At 32.5% G+C, this 16,926-nt stretch overlaps 3 protein-coding genes, 1 long non-coding RNA gene and 1 other non-coding gene across 7 annotated transcripts; 4 read left to right on the plus strand and 1 right to left on the minus strand.

The window, feature by feature from the left end:
* Nucleotides 1-1,098: 1,098 nt before the first annotated feature.
* LOC105155007 (uncharacterized) lies at nt 1,099-3,929 on the minus strand. 2 transcript variants are annotated; one of them, XM_087412774.1, is made up of 9 exons: nt 3,594-3,925; nt 3,305-3,496; nt 2,961-3,184; nt 2,783-2,857; nt 2,587-2,664; nt 2,391-2,468; nt 2,199-2,276; nt 2,019-2,096; nt 1,099-1,527 (listed from the first exon to the last, which is right to left on the minus strand). In XM_087412774.1, the coding sequence occupies exons 1-9, from the start codon at nt 3,647-3,649 to the stop codon at nt 1,427-1,429; spliced, it is 960 nt and encodes a 319-aa protein (XP_087268900.1). In that variant the 5' UTR covers nt 3,650-3,925; the 3' UTR covers nt 1,099-1,426. The 2 variants fall into 2 exon arrangements, with proteins under 2 accessions (XP_087268900.1, XP_087268901.1); XM_087412775.1 differs by lacking the exon at nt 1,099-1,527 and having other exon boundaries at nt 1,631-2,093; nt 3,594-3,929.
* A 142-nt stretch (nt 3,930-4,071) lies between these two features.
* On the plus strand, nt 4,072-6,694 carry LOC147907664 (uncharacterized). The gene is made up of 2 exons (XR_015547219.1): nt 4,072-4,183; nt 5,346-6,694. It is a non-coding gene; the product is annotated as an uncharacterized LOC147907664 (long non-coding RNA).
* Nucleotides 6,695-8,011: 1,317 nt separating this feature from the next.
* Nucleotides 8,012-13,514, plus strand: RpL3 (ribosomal protein L3). Its single transcript, XM_011070873.2, is given in 9 exon segments — nt 8,012-8,080; nt 8,082-8,114; nt 8,494-8,686; nt 10,454-10,622; nt 11,174-11,309; nt 11,730-11,916; nt 12,253-12,455; nt 12,706-12,861; nt 13,040-13,514. Coding segments are annotated over 9 exon segments (1,329 nt in total). The 5' UTR covers nt 8,012-8,026; the 3' UTR covers nt 13,238-13,514.
* On the plus strand, nt 8,355-8,430 carry LOC147907665 (small nucleolar RNA U43). Its single transcript, XR_015547249.1, has one exon. It is a non-coding gene; the product is annotated as a small nucleolar RNA U43 (small nucleolar RNA).
* A 431-nt stretch (nt 13,515-13,945) lies between the features above and the next one.
* ND-PDSW (NADH dehydrogenase (ubiquinone) PDSW subunit) lies at nt 13,946-16,796 on the plus strand. Of its 2 annotated transcripts, none has more exons than XM_011070874.2 (4): nt 13,946-14,176; nt 14,383-14,518; nt 15,320-15,456; nt 16,526-16,796. In XM_011070874.2, exons 1-4 carry the CDS (start codon nt 14,095-14,097, stop codon nt 16,648-16,650), a joined length of 480 nt encoding a protein of 159 aa, XP_011069176.1. In that variant the 5' UTR covers nt 13,946-14,094; the 3' UTR covers nt 16,651-16,796. The 2 variants fall into 2 exon arrangements, with proteins under 2 accessions (XP_011069176.1, XP_087268902.1); XM_087412776.1 differs by having other exon boundaries at nt 14,164-14,295.
* Nucleotides 16,797-16,926: the final 130 nt, after the last annotated feature.

Raw genomic sequence — 16,926 nt, forward strand, 5'->3', positions numbered from 1 at the left:
TAAGGAAAGTACCGCGGATACTTTTTAGATGACCCAATATTTTTCTCTGTCGTCAATTGTTTACACTACATTGGAGGCGCATGTCTGAAACCCGGTACATCTAATAACACTAAATCCCCCTTGATTCAGCCTTAAGGCCGGTTGTTCGATCTTTTGGTAAATTTGATCTATTGGGTGAGTAGCAAGATTACCCAATCACATGCGTGGATTTACCTCACAGGTAAAATTTACCAAAAGGTGGAACAACCGACCTTTATCAGTGAATTTATCAGTGGTCCAGTTTCCATTGAGGATTTAAGGCTGCATTCGAAAATATCATTTGTTGATGGGTTTCGGTGACTTCAGTGGAGAAGTAGTGAGAGTATCATGCCTTTGGGTAGTGAGTGTTCCCGAACGGCTTCTGTGTAGCGTGTGTGTCATCTCAATTCCACCTCACCGCTCACGTTTAACCCTAACCTAATCAATTCAGTTAAACAACATTCACCGGTGAAGAAAGGCGGTAGAATAATTGTAGAGGAACGACGGCAGTATATGATTGTAAAAAGAATATAAGTCATTTTTTCTAAATTTCGAATTTCGATTGGTCGATTCCCTTATGCGTTATGCAAGTCTATGCTGTGGCCATAATATAAATCGACTCACATCAACTCCTCTTGCTTTTCGCACGGATGGTTTAGTGACACTCGGTGTGATTCTGTCGACGTTTCCGAACGATCTCACACTAGTGCACACAGAATACACACGAATATTTTCGAACGGCTGGTGTGTATTAGTGGCACACCAGTGAGTGTTTCCGAACGCAGCCTAATTCGGATCAGAATGTAAAAACTAACCAACAGTTGAGTATTCCCCTGTTACAGTCGAATGAAAATACTCGACTGTAGTTGGTATTTTAAAAAATTATTTTAAATATAGGAAGTCAAGTTGTACAAAGAACAATAACAAAAAATCTAATGTTCAGTTGCCACATTACACAATATAAAATTTTTGACATTTGTTATCCCAACGGGAGTCAGACAACTAAAAAAACATTAGTTATCTGACTCTCGTTGGAATAACACGTGTCAAAAATTTTAAAACAAAGATTTAAAACCTAAATTATTCTATCTAAAAAAAAAACAAAGTGTATATTTTATTATTTAATGTACAATTTAAATTAACAACTCAATCTTAAGCCTATCGCTTTATTATTAATTTCTGGATTGTATATCAATTCATTTTGATTCATTATTATATAATTTTGTCAAAATGTACCATTAATTAATAGCATCATCTGATATAATATTCTTTTCTTTAGATGATCTATCAAAGCTTTCATGGTTTTAATACGCTTTCTCAATCTAGTAGTTGTTTGTTGTAAAGTTAAAATTTTCCTTCTTTGTTTTTTTACTATGAGCTTTGCTAGATTTAAAGCTCTCTCAGCTTTTTATGGTGTAGCTAAATGTGATATCCTAATGTCGCCAATATAACGTGGTTCATGTGGAGAATTCGGACAAATAAAGTCCATCAGCGACATTCCATCAATACCTGATCATAATAATAATTCTATATTCCCATGTATTGAATAATTAAGATTTCAACTCGTGAATACGAAATATTTAATATACATGTTAAAGAACAAACAGTGCAATCATACTTCAATAATTTAATTTATTCATAATTTATAGTCTAACCGCTATTGCTGACACTAAAATTTATTATTATTTATAATATAAATTACTAAACTTAATTTCCTAAATATAATTATTATAAATATTTTTTTATAAAAAAATTATTTAAATTTTTTTTTATAATGAGTCATAACTCCAAAATGACTAAAACCAGCAGTATACAATACATTTTGTCTTGCTCGATCGCATGCATTGTTTAACACGAATTAGTAGAAATTATTTATGCACTTTATATTTATATTATATATTTAGAATTATACAATTTTATTAATTTATTATTACAACGCAAGCAATCCAGTAAGAAAATGTGTATCATGTGCCGCTAGTTTATCATTTAAAGAAACTTACCATGATCAACTTTTTCTTCTTTAAGAATTAATTCGTCCATATTTTTATCGGCTATTACAGTTGAATATGATGATTCTTCTTTACATACAATATACAATTTTATTAATTTATTAGAACGCAAGCAATTCAGTAAGATAATGTGTATCATGTACCGCTAGTTTATCATTTAAAGAAACTTACCATGATCAATTTTTTCTTCTTTAAGAATTAATTCGTCCGTATTTTTATCGGCTATTACAGTTGAATATGATGGTTCCTCTTTACAATTATACAATTAAGAATTATACAATTTTATTAATTTATTAGAACGCAAGCAATCCAGTAAGATAATGTGTATCATGTGCCGCTAGTTTATCATTTAAAGAAACTTACCATGATCAATTTTTTCTTCTTTAAGAATTAATTCGTCCGTATTTTTATCGGCTATTATAGTTGAATATGATGGTTCCTCTTTACATACAATTATACAATTAAGAATTATACAATTTTATTAATTTATTAGAACGCAAGCAATCCAGTAAGAAAATGTGTATCATGTGCCGCTAGTTTATCATTTAAAGAAACTTACCATGATCAATTTTTTCTTCTTTAAGAATTAATTCGTCCGTATTTTTATCGGCTATTACAGTTGAATATGATGGTTCCTCTTTACATACAATTATACAATTAAGAATTATACAATTTTATTAATTTATTAGAACGCAAGCAATCCAGTAAGATAATGTGTATCATGTACCGCTAGTTTATCATTTAAAGAAACTTACCATGATCAATTTTTTCTTCTTTAAGAATTAATTCGTCCATATTTTTATCGGCTATTGTTGAATATGATGGTTCCTCTTTACATACAATTATACAATTTTATTAATTTATTAGAACGCAAGCAATCCAGTAAGAAAATGTACATCATGTGCCACTAGTTTATCATTTAAAGAAACTTACCATGATCAATTTTTTCTTCTTTAAGAATTAATTCGTCCGTATTTTTACTAGCTATTATAGTTGAATATGATGGTTCCTCTTTACATACATTTACTATAATCGAACATGATAGTTCCTTCTCACATAAATTTACCATTGTTGAACATGATTTCTCTTGACATACATTTACCATATATTCACTTTTGTGGCATTTTGCAATCTCAACTTTGTTGTTATTTTGATTCCTACAATTATAATACACACACACACATATATATATATATATATATATATATATAAAACTAAAAAAAACCAAATCAAACAATTTGTTTTATATAATACAGTTTATTTTTTTATGTACATACCTTTTTCTTTTTTTGACATGATAAATAGATGGTATGCTTCCACTCATTAAAATTCTATTAGTTGCTGTAAGAAGATAATCTTTTTCCGTAAAATGTTTTGAGCATAAATAAGTGGAAGTTTTAATTACAAAATTTTCACCAAAATTACAAAACTCTAACCATTTTTTCCTTATGTGCATATCTTTTGGAAATCTGCAAGAATTGGAATATGATTTTATTATACTTAACCTAAAACATAGAATATAAGTATAATATTTATTGATAATTACGAGTTGTGTAATACACTTACTTGTGATAAGACACTGTTTTGTCACGATTACAACACAAAATGCAGTATCGAACCATTTTATGTAAGAAGTTATAATAAAATCGTGTTTATATTTATCAATTAACAAAGAGTATGGTCAAGTTGCCATTACGAATGTTTTGAAGCATTTGATTAACCAATCGGAAGAAAGAATTTTACTAATTGACCAATCAAAAAATGATTTGAGAGTGCTGTCACAGTATAAATATTCATATAGGCTGTAGTCAAAGTCTCGCTACAAATGCTTTGAAGTGTTTGATCAACCAATTAGAAAAAAGAATTTTACAAACTGACCAATTAAAAAACGTTTCAAAGTGTTTGCAATATCGCATTGATTATACAATATCCGCAGTATGAACACTGAATTTTTATGTAGTCCCCCAATTTTTAATGCGCATGCGTCGATTTCCAATAAAGAATGTGTTACCTTTAGCAAGTTGAAATTGCAGGTTAGATTAGGTTAGTTGAATTTCCTTCCCATAAAATATAATTAACCCTTTTGCCTACAATATTGTGTGAAATTCGTAGTAGGAAAATCGGGCTAAACACGAGTATCACAGGTAAAAGCCATGGTACGTCGTTCGTATGAAGCTTAATTTTTTTTTAAATTTGTAAAAGTATGGAGAAAAGTATTTTTTTATACATAATTATTCAATTACAATTTTCATATAGTTTTTTATTTTTATTATTTAATTTTAATCCTTGCCTTGCGGCTTAGGATGATTTCCAGTACATTTCTTTTACATTTGTTCTTATTTTAATCTGACATCTGACTCCTATCCCCCTTCTGTATACATTCTTCATATTTTTCTTATACAGCTCTATTCTCGCTACACACACACACACACACACACACACACACACACACACACACAAATACTTGAAATACTTGAAATACATATAAAAACTATTCATTCAAAACAAAACAGTGTATATCGCACATTTCCTACATATAGCATATCTACATATAATTACTTATGACTTTGGTACTTTATAATTGCCTCTACATATTGCTTGGAACTGCCCTTAAAGTTATACTTATATAAAACTTTGCTTTCTAATCTTTTGTGTAGCAATCTGGGATGAATCCTCACTCTTGTTTCTTTTTCCTCCCTTCTGCTTCTTTTCTTGTCTTATCTATCCTCTTCATTATCTCTATCCCTTTACCTTCTATCTCTATAAATTCTTCCATCAGCATCTCTTTGTTTCCTTGCACTCCTTGAGTATATGGCTCATACTCTCTTCTGCAGCATGGCAAATTCTACATCTCTTTTCTTCGTCCTCTCTCCAGTAGTGGCCTCCTTTTGTCTCGTTCCCACATCTGAATCTTGCTATTAAACTTCTATCTTTCATCCTCTTTTTGTCTTCCAAGTATTTTGGTAACTTTTCTGATCATATACACAATTTTTTTTTATATAGTATTTAATCAATTATTATTTTTAATTTACTTATTATTGTATAATATTATTATTATTATTAATGTGAATATCTTTATATAATGAGTTCGTTAACATTATATTATTATATTAGGTGTTGGAATTAATTCGTAGCGTTTTACAAGTGATGGGAAGTACTTTCATTAATGTATTTTTTAATGCTCATGTGAAATAAATAACATTCTTTCATTAAAAAACGCTACGAATTAATTCCAACACCTAATATAATTCTGATTTAAAAATATACTTGCTATAAACAATTTTCATGACACGATCGAATTTTTTTTTTTTTTTATAGAAAAATCATTCTGCAGCTTTATAACTCAAATTTATAAGTACCTTTCCACAACATGACGGCGAATCATGTGATCTCTGGGGATCGATTCTATATCTTCAAATAAGGTGAAAATTACAAAGCAAGTAAATTTACTAGGTGTTAACCAATGAAATAATCAGTATTCTAGTAAATTCTTCTCACTTTTATAATTTTCACCTCATTTCGAGATACAGAATCGATTCCCTGGAGCGCGATTTCGTAAAAATTATATTCAATTTGGAAAGAAATAAAAATAAACGCGGAAAATTTGGATTTATTGCTTATTTTGTATGAACTGTCTCAACTTTGTTGAAAAAAGTAAATAAATTAATGAACATTTTAATACTCTATTCTTTTTTATTCATCTTGTTAGTCTCTATGCATTTCATATTTTCAGTTATTTATGTGATTTTTATTTTATTTAATTCTAATTTTATGCCACAATATATTGGGTCATCTAAAAAGTATCCGCGGTTTTTTGTCACTAGATGTGTGTTGATGGTCATATATTAGGTGTTGGAATTAATTCGTAGCGTTTTTTAATGAAAGAATGTTATTTATTTCACATGAGCATTAAAAAATACATTAATGAAAGTACTTCCCATCACTTGTAAAACGCTACGAATTAATTCCAACACCTAATATCTAGTGACAAAGTACCGCGGATACTTTTTAGATGACCCAATATTTAACGTTTAAAAGATATTTATTACATATTTATTACATACGCGTACGCATATCACATATGTCAAAAAGGTTAAAGATTAACTCTAGAAGAATCTTTAAATTAACAGATCGAGTCATTCGATTATAATAGGGGAATACTCGACTGTAGTTGATTGATTTTTACATTTATGAAACCCTCGATGGAAACTAGGCCAGTGAAAACCGTTATAATATTGGGTCATCTAAAAAGTATCCGCGGTTTTTTGTCACTAGATGTGTGTTGATGATCATATATCTAGTGACAAAGTACCGCGGATACTTTTTAGATGACCTAATAATTGTGTTTTCTCTTGGGTTACATTAGATGCAGTCTCGTACCGCATCACTTACGTGTAAAGAACCATCTACATAAGTTGCAAACGCAGAACGCAGTTTGCAGACGCATTTGCGACAACCAATCAAAAGCTGTTATTAGTACTATTGTGTTACGTCCCAAGGTCCAACCGTTGGTAATTGATACCTGGACAAACCCGGGACCAATGGCGGGTAACAAATCGAGAGTTGCGCGTCCTTTCGATTAAGAAGAAACCTATGGTAATACCTTCATGAATCTTGCTGGTGGTTCGGTCCGTGGTGCGGGACGCGCGGCTCAGTCTGGACTCTGGTTGGTCAGGCTCCTTGTAGGTGCTCGATGATTGGCCGGCGCTGATTCCGCTCGTTCACACACACGATCTCCAAGTTAAACGATAAACGTATACGCGCGGCGGCGTTTATTGTAAAAGGAGAGGTTTCGTCAAATATTAATATATATACGTACTTATAATTGCTCAAAAGTAATTAGTGTATTTTATAACTTCTGCAGTTGCTACACACATATCCAGACTTATGTTATAACTATTTATAATAATTAGACGCGGTTAACTAGGAAGATTAAATAAGATGTACCTATGATTAGATTGGATTGCTCACGCGAGTAGAATTTAGGAATTTAACTAGAAATCGCGATACTCTGGAAGAGACCGTTTCTCTTCGACCAGACCCGACCCCGGGAAGTTTTGAACTACTCCTCAAAAACTCGCTGCTCGCGAGAGCAAGTCCCGTTTTTAGAACCCGAACGCTTTCAGGAAAAAGGTGCCCCTCCATACTGGTAGGGCGCGTGAGGTGGGGAGAAGATGTCAGGGGCGGTCCCTGCAGTTCTAGTGCCCCGTCGGTTATTGAAGTAAAGAAAAATTTGTAATTTGGCCAGGGACATTCCTGGACAAGTTTTATAAGTACCGCTGACGTGACAATTGGCATTTCTGATTGGTTGTCGCAAATGCGTCTGTGAACTGCGTTCTACGTTTACGACTTATATAGACGGCCCTATTCCGCAATCGTTTTTCGCACCATGTGATTTCACCCTAAGTGCTACACTCAGCTACACTATACTAGAATGGTGCACTTCATGGTGTATATTCATTACATTATTATTGCGCTAAAACCCTGTTCCCGCTTAACTTCCATTTTCAAATTTTAAATGTCACACCGGCTCTACACTGTCTTTTGTGACGGTGTAGCAAAATCCCTGCACTTCGTGCATAAAATTTGCACTAGACCGTAGCCACGCAAATACGGTACACTGTCTGAATGTTGCACTAGTAAGCGATAGTGCAGTCAAAAGAAACAGCTATAAAATTACGTATTTACGTAAAGACGAAATAACCTGAATTTTTGGAAGTTTTAAAAAAGTAACCGAGGGAAAGAATCAAAGTCCTTGGGTGCATGTATATATTGTACATATTGGGTTATCTAAAAAATATCCGCGGTTTTTTGTCAGTAGATGTGTGTTGATGATCATATATCTAGTGACAAAGTACCGCGGATACTTTTTAGATGACCCAATATATATGTACATGCACACACGCAAGTATCGGAATCAGCGGAAGTCACAACCAATCACGATCGTGCATTCCGCAGTTCCGCATCCCATGGAAGCGTACCCTGACTCTTGCATGTGAATGTACCTTAAAGATAGTCGGTATAAAAGCAGTCATTTCGCCGTTGCAGCCTCCATTTTTCTTCATTTTCTTCATCAACGACGTCATGGTAAGTGGTGTTTGCAATATATCCGTGTATCCAACGAAATTAGCATTTTTTCTTTGGCATCGGCGTCAGAAATCTACGTAATCATACTTTTAAATATTTGTGTCGAATTTCTAGACAAATATTATAGTAAATATCGACGGTATCGTTTGTATCTTGCGATGAGAACAGATAGATAATTTTATAAGCACATGGTTCCTTGTGCGACGCCGATGCCTCGTAATAATAATTTATATCACTAATATGATGATTTAGATTAAAAGTTTATGGTTTTCGTCTGAATAATCTTGACGATAATATTCTAGGGCGGTCTGATTTTCTTTTTGTCGAAAAATCTTAGGTGTACGTTTGTTTTACGTGTCTCATGCGTCTTTTATTGTAGTCGCACAGGAAGTTCAGCGCCCCTCGACACGGGTCGATGGGGTTCTACCCGAAGAAAAGATCTCAGAGACATCGTGGAAAGGTAAAGGCTTTCCCAAAAGATGATCCTAGCAAACCTGTACACTTGACTGCTTTTATCGGTTACAAAGCTGGTATGACTCACGTAGTAAGGGAAGCTGATCGTCCTGGGTCAAGTGAGTATATTATAGGACAAAAATTTGTAAAAATATTTTGTATAATTGCTAAACTTTTTCAAGAATAATACTTTGATTTTATATATATATATATATATATATATATATATATATATATATATATATATTAGCGATACCAAAGGATTTGCGGATTATCGCCATGTTGTGATTCATTACTAATCCATTTCGTGAACCTTTACATTTACGAAACGTTAGCATTAACACGCCGATAGCTCACAAACCTTTCAGCACCATTTTTTAAGAATATTTTTCTCTAACATTGAATCAGTAGTTGATAGTTTTAAGTCTTATTAGTGAAGTTGACTGTTGAGGACTATCAGCTACTGACTTATTCAGAATCAGTATAAATGTTCAGTATATTTGTTTAGAATGTATATGAACTTGCGATGTGTTAACCCAAGTGTTGATCAATGCAGAAATGTGTTGATTCACCTGGGTTGCAGTGTGAGAGCTGTCTTTAATGCAGTATGTTCTCAATACTGCCATATCGAAAAACAATACTGTGCGCTGCTTGTGCAGAATGCATAGAAACGCGGTATATTCCATAAACTCTTTGGAGCCCATTGGGCGGTAACCATTGAGACAAACCATACCTAGTACAGTCTCTTCAAGATAAGCATATTTTTTTAATTTTACATTTTATAAATACTAAGTGATATAAACTAATAAACAATAAGTGATATTTGAACAGTATGTATATAACACAGCTAAAGAATGTAAATGTGTTATTTTAGGTCTAGATTTGTGTTTAGTATTTTATAGTGAATTATAGTAAATTTATGTATATCTAATTTTATCAACGTAAAAATCACTACGTGATTTAATTCTTTTTTTAGGTCTTCAAACGATATTAAATTGAAAATGAGATAGTAAAAATTAAATTGATAGCATTAAGATTTGAGCATAAAGATAACCGTAACTAAATCATGGAACGTAAGTTCAAAGTTGTAGACCAAAACATGCGTTGATTTATGACAACAACTCGTGTTTCATGATTCATTTACCATCTTCGTGCTGAAGCTCTTAGCCTAATATTTCATTTGTCATACAACAAATTTTTTTAAGTGTATTGGAGCTGGAAACACAATGAAAAGCATAGACAATAGGAACAGGGAATAAGAGATTTCAACCTATCAGAAAGTATCTATTCTAGTATATATGGTTTCTGATTAAAATTTTATTTTGGTTTAGATTAAAATTTGTTATTTCCTGTTCTTATTCCTGTGCTTTTCATTGGCTGCAGAACGGAGAAATCCGAGAACCTCTATCCTGCAGCTAATCAAATAGACTTTACAAGCCTTGTCATACAACACATGAAATGTTGGCTTTATTCATAACATCACTATTGTTTTCATTACTTTTTTTATCTAGAACGATAATGTTAATGAATTCAGTCATTACTTTTTATTATTATAATTTATAACCTTTATTATCTTTATAATTACTTAATAGATTGCATTATTTTTAATTGGCTAAAAACATTTTATAATAGAAATTTAAATATTAAAACATGTTTTGTAGTTTATTTCTTAGGCATAATATTAATATTCTGAATTACTGCCAATGCTGAAAATCTGTATATATGTATATATAACGTTAACTATAAATTTTTAATATTGACAGTAAATATTGTAATATTTACATAACAATAATGTATTACTTTTATGAAATTCTCAACCCTATTAATAAACATTTTAAAATATTAAAGAATTTATTACAGAAAATAAATTTCAATTTTTTTTACAGAGGTGAATAAGAAGGAGATTGTGGAAGCTGTTACTATCCTCGAAACTCCACCGATGATTGTTGTTGGTCTTGTTGGATACATTGAAACGCCACATGGACTTAGAGCGCTTGCCACTGTCTGGGCGGAACATTTGTCAGAAGATTGCCGCAGACGTTTCTACAAGAACTGGTTAGTAGAAATTATTTAAAATATTTAAAATGATTGTTTATTTTGATTTCAAAAATTGTACGAATTGCGACGTGTTAACTTGGATGTTGATCAGTGCGGAAACGCATTGATCCATCTGGGTTGCAGTGCGAGAGCTGTTTTCAATGCAGTAAGTTCTCAAGACTGCCATGTCGAAAAAAAACACTGTGCTCTGCTTCTGCAGAATGCATGGAAATAAGGTATATTCCATAGACTTTTTGGAGCCTATTAGGCAGTGACCATTGAGACAAACCATGCCTGGTACAGTTCTCTATATACTTCTCCTAATTTTCGTTATACAACTATACCATTATTTTACATACACAGTACTAAAATTATCGCATCAGCTCTCCGCTCACACGATGAGAGTAATCATTTGGATGTGGCCATTAAAGTTTGGTTTTTAATATGGCTAGTCCAAGAAATGTGTTCAGTCTCCACTCATTACGATGAGACTGACACGTTGCAGAGATATCTAGGTGGTGTATGCAAGACACATGCATAGATGGACATTGCAATTGATTTTCCGACAGGTATAAGAGCAAGAAGAAGGCATTTACGAAAGCGTCGAAGAAATGGCAAGATGACCTCGGCCGCAAGTCCATCGAGGCTGATCTCAAGAAGATCAAGAAGTATTGTAGTGTCGTTCGCATCATCGCTCATACTCAGGTAACTGAATTGTGCGATGATATTAAAATATTAGATATTAGATTTGTGATGATAACATTGTTATACAGTTTTTGTTTCTTACCAACTTAATGGTGATTCTTGTATATTTTTTAGCTACTGAAAAAGAATATAAGATTAAGAAAGTTCCATCGGCCGTAGATTTTGAAAATAAATTTTTTTTTAAGTATAAAAGGATTTATTACTTACAAGTTATTTTCTGTGGTTGAACTAGTATATATACACTTTGGAAACACTTTTTTAAAGTGAGATAGAATAGATATATGTTTGATATTTGATGAAAGCAAGAAAGGAGGAGGAATTCTAGTATAATGAAGGAATAAAAAAAACAGATGTCTTGTTAAAAAATAAATAAATGATCAAAATTGGACTGTGTAATTTATTCTTTTCATTGTCTCCTAGATGAAACTGCTGAGGCAACGTCAAAAGAAAGCGCATATCATGGAAATCCAATTGAACGGCGGCACCATTGAAGATAAGGTGCAATGGGCGCGCGAACATTTAGAAAAACCTGTGCCTATTAGTAGCGTGTTCGCTTCTGACGAAATGATCGATGTAATTGGAGTTACCAAGGGAAAGGGCTACAAAGGTACGTTCCTCTATATATGTATGTGTTGTGTGTGTTGTTTGTCCTCCCCCGTCCCCCTGCTTCGGAATTGCCACTTTCTGGCACACCCACCCCATCTTGGACCTAACACACATACACACACTCTGAGAAGCATGCTTTTAAGAAAGTACTTAGGACTGTATGATGAAAAAAGCATGACGTGCACTTATCTGATTATCTTGAGGATAATACCATGCTGCCTTCCTACTGAAGTCCTTAACCAAAGAAGATAACTAATTATGAATTGAATATAGCATCCTTATTCGACGAGTGCGTGTGATTTTTTAAAAATATTAACATTTTTCTCGCTTTTTGCAGGCGTTACATCCAGATGGCACACGAAGAAATTGCCGCGTAAGACTCACAAGGGTTTGAGGAAAGTTGCCTGTATCGGTGCGTGGCATCCCAGCCGCGTGTCCTTCACTGTCGCGCGCGCGGGTCAGAAAGGATATCACCATCGCACTGAGATGAACAAAAAGATCTATAGGATTGGACAAGGCATCCATACTAAGGATGGCAAGGTAATCATCGCTTTGAGTTCATGAATTACTAATGCCTCTTCCCCTATATCGATCTTTGGAATATAAGAAAAGGATTGATTTTAATTTAAAGAGGCAAATATGAACGTTACTTGTTCATAGTACCTAATGCATAATTTACATTAGTGCTTTAGGCCTCCAAGACAAGTTACAAGATTATAGTTTATGAACTATTCGTTGAAAATGATCGATTGGAATTTATATTTATTATGACGTCTATTTGCATTTGTAGATCGTGAAGAACAATGCTTCAACGGAGTATGATCTCACTGACAAGAGCATTACACCTATGGGTGGCTTTCCACATTATGGTGAAGTTAACAATGACTTCATTATGATCAAGGGATGTTGCATGGGTCCGAAGAAGCGCGTGATTACACTGAGGAAGGTAAAGATAATATCAACGAACAATGATACATTGTTCTGCTTTACATGATGAATTTCTATAGAGCTTTTAATATTATTGATCACGATGATAATTAAATGATAGGACTGATGAAATATATTTGATATTATATTAATAGATGTTTACAAGCGTATTTTTAACATAAAAATGTATCTTGCAGTCCTTATTGGTGCACACCAAGAGATCAGCGTTGGAGAAGATCAACCTTAAGTTTATCGATACTAGCTCCAAATTCGGACACGGTCGTTTCCAGACCGCCGCCGATAAAGCCTCCTTCATGGGACAACTCAAGAAGGATCGCTTACGTGAGGAAGAGGCGCGTACAGTCGGTATACCGGCCGCTCCGCCGGCGCAGTAAAACTATGTTCTACTGAGCACGATTTACGAAAAAAAAAATATAGATTTTTGGAGAATCTTACAAACTGGTTTTATATATATTTACCTTTGCATTTTCTCCTGTATATTTATATCCTTTGAAGACAGATTTATACTCCGATTCTATAATTCTTAAATAGCAATATTAATATCACATTATTGCGCATATTACATATTACGCGGTAAAAAAACATGTGCGACAATAATAACGCGATATCGAATTGTCCATTAAGAAATAAAAGATCTATTTGCATTTTGTACTTGTTTTTGCTTTTTCTCTTTTCAACGTCCAAATATGTTGTATGAATGTTTTTTGGAGATTTCGAGCAATGCGAACAGATTTAAGAATTATAGATTATGGAGTACTGAACTTCTAAGTAATGAATCACAAACTTTATTTTTCAATTTGTTTTGCAGTCTCATTGGATTTTTTTGAGGAGTCATTCTGTTTTGAAAAAAGAAAATTTATTCCTCTGAAATTTATATAAAAATATATGTATAATAATGCGAAATCATTTTTTCAATCAATTACATTATTTTCTTTTTCTTCGTAATTGCTTTTAAGTTTTTGACTTATTTCTTGTTTGGATGTATATTACTTTCTCTCCTTTACATTTTCTTATTCTTATTACTATAATTATAATTTCTTCCACTGTAATTAGTACCAACCAGTATACGAAGTAATGCAGTGTCGCCTGTATCGCTATCGCGTATGATTGTGACGTCACGTGACGCGTTCGCATCGGTAGTGCGTAAGAATAACCTCACGAGAAAAATATTAATTGTTGCTGTTGATTTTTCTATCAACAGTTAAAAATAGTTAAAGCCTAGTTAAAAATTATGGCAGAACGGGAAAACCTTCTTTATAGACTTATAAACTCTGTAATTTATGTGCTGGACACGCCAGTCACCTATGTACGAGGTATTATCTAATCGTGTTTATGTTGTTCCTCTCTCGTAACCTCTTAGACTACGAAATTCCAAAATTCCGTCCACCCGAGGAAGATTTTACTCTATATACTATAATACAGTGTGTGTTACGTGTGTATTATATATTTCGAATAAAAAATTTTCCTCGGAGAGAACGTTTTGGAATGTATTTCTAAACACGAACGTCTTTCATTGCAGAGAAATTAGTAGTACCGAATCAAAAGAAATATCCATGGTATCATCAACAATACCGTCGTGTGCCGACGATCGATGAATGTTACACGGATGACTTGGTCTGTTATACCGAGGCAGATTGTCAATTTAAACGCGATAAGTAAATACAAGTTTTATGAGGCATTAAAGCCTGTTCTACAATGTGCTTTTTGTTATTTTTTTACATGTTATCTTTTTGCTTCTTATTCGATTTTTTGTTTTATATCGCCTGAGATGAGAGTTAATGAACTTTGAAAGAAACAAGAAATACATAGCAAGAAATACAATTGTCGATAAAATGATTGCAAAGGAGTTAAAAGTAAAAGGTAAAAAACAAGAAACCTGTTTCTTGCTTTTTTTCCTTTTGCAATCATTTTCGACAATTGCATCTCTTGCTACATATTTCTTTCCTTACTTCTCTCAAAGTTCGTTAACTTTTATCTCGGGCGACATAAAAAAAGAATGGATAAGAAGCAAAAAGACAAGATGTAAAAAGTAGAAAACAGAGAACAAAAAGCACATTATAGAATAGGCTTTAGTAGTAGGAAGCGAAATTGGCAAAAATTTTTTTCAGAATTTTTTATGAATATTAGAACATTTTTCAAAAGTGTCAAGAAAGTCTACATCTTTTCTAAAATTCTTTCTGTGTGAAATCTGAAATATTTAAGATTTCTGATAAAATCTTCAAAATTTGAAAAAGTTTTAAAATACTTTTTCAGACATAAACCGAGAAATTTTAGATTATTTTACAATTCACAAAATTCCCCCCTCCCAAAAAAAGATGTAACTTTTCTTAATCTTTTTCAAGTATTCGAATTTGTATAAAAAAATTCTGAGAAGAATGTTTGTCACGCAGGGTAATGTCCCTGATGCGTCGTTGCTCCTTTCTTCTTGATGTTGGTTTTCCTTGTTTTTTTTTTAGGGCAGTAGAAGATCAAATTCTGTTTATTCTAAGAAGTCGGTTTGAACAATGTGCCATCTATCACGGCGAGGACGTACATTTGTGCGCTTCTATAAAGAAAACTTACGAAGACGCAGCTGTTGCTTGGTTCATGAAATGTGAGTATGCATTCGTGATGAAAATTATGGTATGGAAATTACAAATGAATTAATACAAAATATAATACAAACAAATTTGAATCTTTGGCAATTGTGGTTCAAATTGTTTCTCATAAACAAGACAATTGTATCTTCTCATATTTTTTATAAAAATTTACATCAGTACATTTCTTTTCTATAACTACTTTCAAAAATAAAAACATAGAATAACTTTTGAGAATGTTAAATAAGATAAAAAACATCTCGGGTTAATGAGGTTTAGCGGTAATTAGTGCAGACAGTTATTGAATTTCGAATTTATAAATATTTAATAATTAATAAAACGTGAATAACGATACAGACGTAATTACATTCGAACATTGACCTTCGTGAGAAGCGTTTCATGTCTTTTTCATTAAAATATGAAAACTCAGCGGATTTTTGTTTCTTGAAATTTGGACAAATGTGGCAATACGGAATTTTATCAGCTCGTTCTTTGTCATATCAATGCAATAAAGGATGAGATCGAACCATCGCTCACCCATTTGGCCATATAGAAGTAGGAATGTAATTGTAAACTTAGCACACGACTCGAAATGAACCCGAAACGTTTGTATTATTATTTACGTTTTATTAATTAAATATTTGTAAATTAGAAATTCGATAACTGTCTTCGCGCTAAAACTCTCATTAGCTCGAGTTATTTTTTTAACTATTTTTAATTTTAAGAATTTATGTTAATTTTTCCTTTTTTTCTGTAACTGCTCTTAAATTTAAAAAATTGTATTAATTGCATTTTTTTTATTTTTACAACTGCTTTTAAATTTTAAACTTATTTGATAGTTAAATTTTTTATTTTTTAATTTAATCAGCGGATAATGTGAATCATACTAATGTGAAAAAAGAATCTTTATTACCTGGAAAAGTTTTAGAGATTTAAAAAAATATGTAGTTTATAATTACTTATACTAAATCAAACACTCAGAAAGAAGTGAAAGACTATCGCAAAGTATTATCTCAAATTCAGCTTAATATATATATAAAATTCCTAAGGATTATTTTTATTTAGCTTATTTTCTCAAATGTGTAGACGGTGAAATGGGAGTAGGTTTAAACGCAAAAAATGCATACATGAAGCAGAAACATCGTATGATTTGGGAGCGCCGTCATGGGCCAGTAGGTACCGGCATGAAACAACAACCGAGCAGTGCGTAGCATACTTGAACTGGCATCGTAGCTGACTATATAAATTTAATGGCAAACGCATTCGTATATTATGAATCTGAATTGCATGTTTGCTTAATATGTACAGATGTGTTGTGATTTAAAGACGACGGGATAATAAAAATAATTTATCAGAATTTTAATCTCTCATTTGTAATCTCTATAACAATCTTCTGTATCTTATAACGATATATATAAAACCACACAACGTGCACGCATCGACAGCAAATCTTTGAATATTGCATGAATCAATATATCTTCCCTTTT

Source organism: Acromyrmex echinatior, chromosome 13, assembly GCF_024713525.1.
Source record: "Acromyrmex echinatior isolate Ae372 chromosome 13, ASM2471352v2, whole genome shotgun sequence".
In the NCBI taxonomy this organism is placed as follows: Eukaryota; Metazoa; Arthropoda; class Insecta; order Hymenoptera; family Formicidae; genus Acromyrmex; species Acromyrmex echinatior.